The sequence below is a fragment of the Pterocles gutturalis genome, unplaced genomic scaffold, assembly GCF_000699245.1.
Source record: "Pterocles gutturalis isolate BGI_N339 unplaced genomic scaffold, ASM69924v1 scaffold30905, whole genome shotgun sequence".
Classification (NCBI taxonomy): Eukaryota; Metazoa; Chordata; class Aves; order Pterocliformes; family Pteroclidae; genus Pterocles; species Pterocles gutturalis.
In genome coordinates, this window is record NW_010141878.1 from 1988 (window position 1) to 4275 (window position 2288).

The following is a 2288-nucleotide window of genomic DNA, read 5'->3' on the forward strand; positions in this document are numbered from 1 at the left end:
TCCCATAGGTGAGCAGCGGCTCCGGGCAGGTCGTGCCAGGCGGGATGAGGTTGTCGAGGATGGTGCAGACATCGTTGTAGGTGCAGCTGCCCAGCTGGTCGACGCAGGGCAGCTGGATCCAGAGGTCACCCAGCGCCTTCTCCACCACTAGCACTGCCTGGAGGGAAGGTGTTCGGCACTGGTAAGCGCAGGCATCTATGACTCCTCGAGCCCATCCCACCCTCCCCTCCCCAGCCATCCCAGTCAGCTCCTGCAATTCTTTGGGTGTCCACGGGGCTACCACATGCCCTCTCACCTCCCTCTTCTGCTTTCAGTTCCCCTGCCTGCAGGTTTCTCTTCCCCCAGCCTCAGCTTGACCCCTTCAGCAAACACCTCCCAGCACCCCACACACCTGCTCCTTCCCCTCTCCTCGGTGCTCCGTCCCAAAACCACCTGGCACCTCCCATCCTGCGACTCTGCCTCCACACTCCCCCGGCACGCTCCCCACAGCCCCAGCCCCAAACAAGCACCGTGGCGTTGCCCAAGACAGCCCAAACACATTGGGCAAAGAGACGCCTTCGGTCTCATTCACAAAAGTCCCCAAAAAGTGGTGCAAGGCAGCCAGGCCAGCCAGGGCTCCCACAGTGGTGCTGTGGCATGTCTGTGGAGGGAGCAAACAGGTCTGGCTGCTGCAAAACGAGTGCTGCAGTGACCGCTGAGAACACCCAGGAAACTTGGGGTTTCATTTCCCTCCCTGAGTCACTCTATCCCCAGGACATGACACAACTCAGGTGGTTTCTCCCACTGGGACAAAGTTGGGAGCTTCCCACTGAGCTGTCTGCTCCCTCCGTGCATCTCCGCGTGCCCATCACCCTGTCCTTACAGACCCTGGAGTGCTCAGCCCTGTGCCACTCCGTGCCCCGTTCCCCCAAGGGCTGCCCAGTTCCCTACCCACTGATGGGCATTTCCCAGCTGCCAGTGGTTTCAGGAAGCTCTCCCCTCCCTCATCCCGCAGAGGCATCTCCAGCACGTACCTTCAGAGGGGAGGCCATGGTCTTGCTGCTGCTGCCGGCCGCGCTGACACGCACGCTCCCAGGGATGGCAATGGGGTCAGGTTGCACAGAGAGGCTCTGCAGAACAGCGGGGTCCTTCCCGTCACCGCAGTTCTCCCAGGCAAAGCCACCAACCTGCAGCACCAAGGGACAGCAAGAGTTAGAGCCCAGGTGAGCTTTGCCCTGGGCTTGCAGGAGGTTTCCCCAGCGCTGGACCCCCCCCAAGCCCCCTCGCACACACATCTGCTCACAAACACAGCCAGAAAATGACCTTCAGCCCTCCCTCAAATGACAAATAAATATTTCCCTCTGCATTTCTTGCACTCCCAGCTCTCCGAGCCTGAAGGTGTTGCAGAAACTCTCCATCAGACACCAGTTGCCACAACCCCCTTTCATTAACTTCTCACCCAAAGAGGGTCCCCAGGCTGTGATTTCCAAATCAGCCTTGGCTCAGCCTCTGAACACTTTGCACATGAACAAGGTGAGAAGCATCCTTCACACCAGCACCAAAAGCATCGAGCAAGGTGTTTGAGAGTGAAGCCAAGAGAGCAAGCAGGGACCAGGCAGGGTGGCAGTGGCCGCACTGGCCAGGGGGATGCTGTGCCCTGGGGGGCTGTGGGGCCAGTGCAGCCTCCTGGCTTGGCCAGCACCAGCCTGGCTGTTGTGAGCCCTCATCTACTGGCTCTGGCCACCCAGTCCCACACAGGAGCGGGAATCACACTTGTGCATTGTGTTTTAAACATGGCTTAACATTTCCATCTCTGCTCGTGCTTGGGGGGCAGATGAGCCGGGCTCACCCCCTGCCTGACACACCCCAGGAGCCTGATACTGAGCTGGTCCAGTCCAAACAAGCCAGGAAAGCAGTGCTGTCCCATGGGATCACGAAAATTCACACACAGGGGATGTCACCTGGACAGGAGAACATCGCTCATGCATCCTGGCTGGGCTGGGAGCCATCCTGGGAAACCTCCCACTTCCTCCAAGTCCCACCAGCCTCCTTGGTCACCCCTGGGAAAGCCACGGGCTGGCAACAGCCCCAGAGCCCATTCCTTCCACAACCCAAGGACAAAAGTGGGGGATGGCAGCAAGTGGACGGCAGCAGGGGGATGGCAGAGCTCGGCTTCAACAGCCGCCCCTGAACCTGCTGCAAGCCAGCGGCGAGAGCCCAGCCCCAGCTCCCTTCCAAGCAAGCTCCAGCGTAAATGCAGCTCTTCTCCCAGCGAGGAAGCGGGAGGCCGCCTGGGCCGTGCACCCTGA

The 2288-nt window shown here is 60.3% G+C and overlaps 1 protein-coding gene across 1 annotated transcript in view; it reads right to left on the reverse strand.

The window, feature by feature from the left end:
• GM2A (GM2 ganglioside activator) overlaps positions 1-1166 on the reverse strand; it is a gene marked incomplete at its 5' end in the record, with an annotated part of 1464 nt that extends 298 nt beyond the window's left edge. The window contains 2 exons of the mRNA XM_010084188.1: positions 1-157; positions 1014-1166. Coding sequence (XP_010082490.1) covers positions 1-157; positions 1014-1166 — 310 coding nt within the window. The remainder of the gene's footprint in view (positions 158-1013) is intronic.
• Between the last annotated feature and the right edge of the window lie 1122 nt (positions 1167-2288).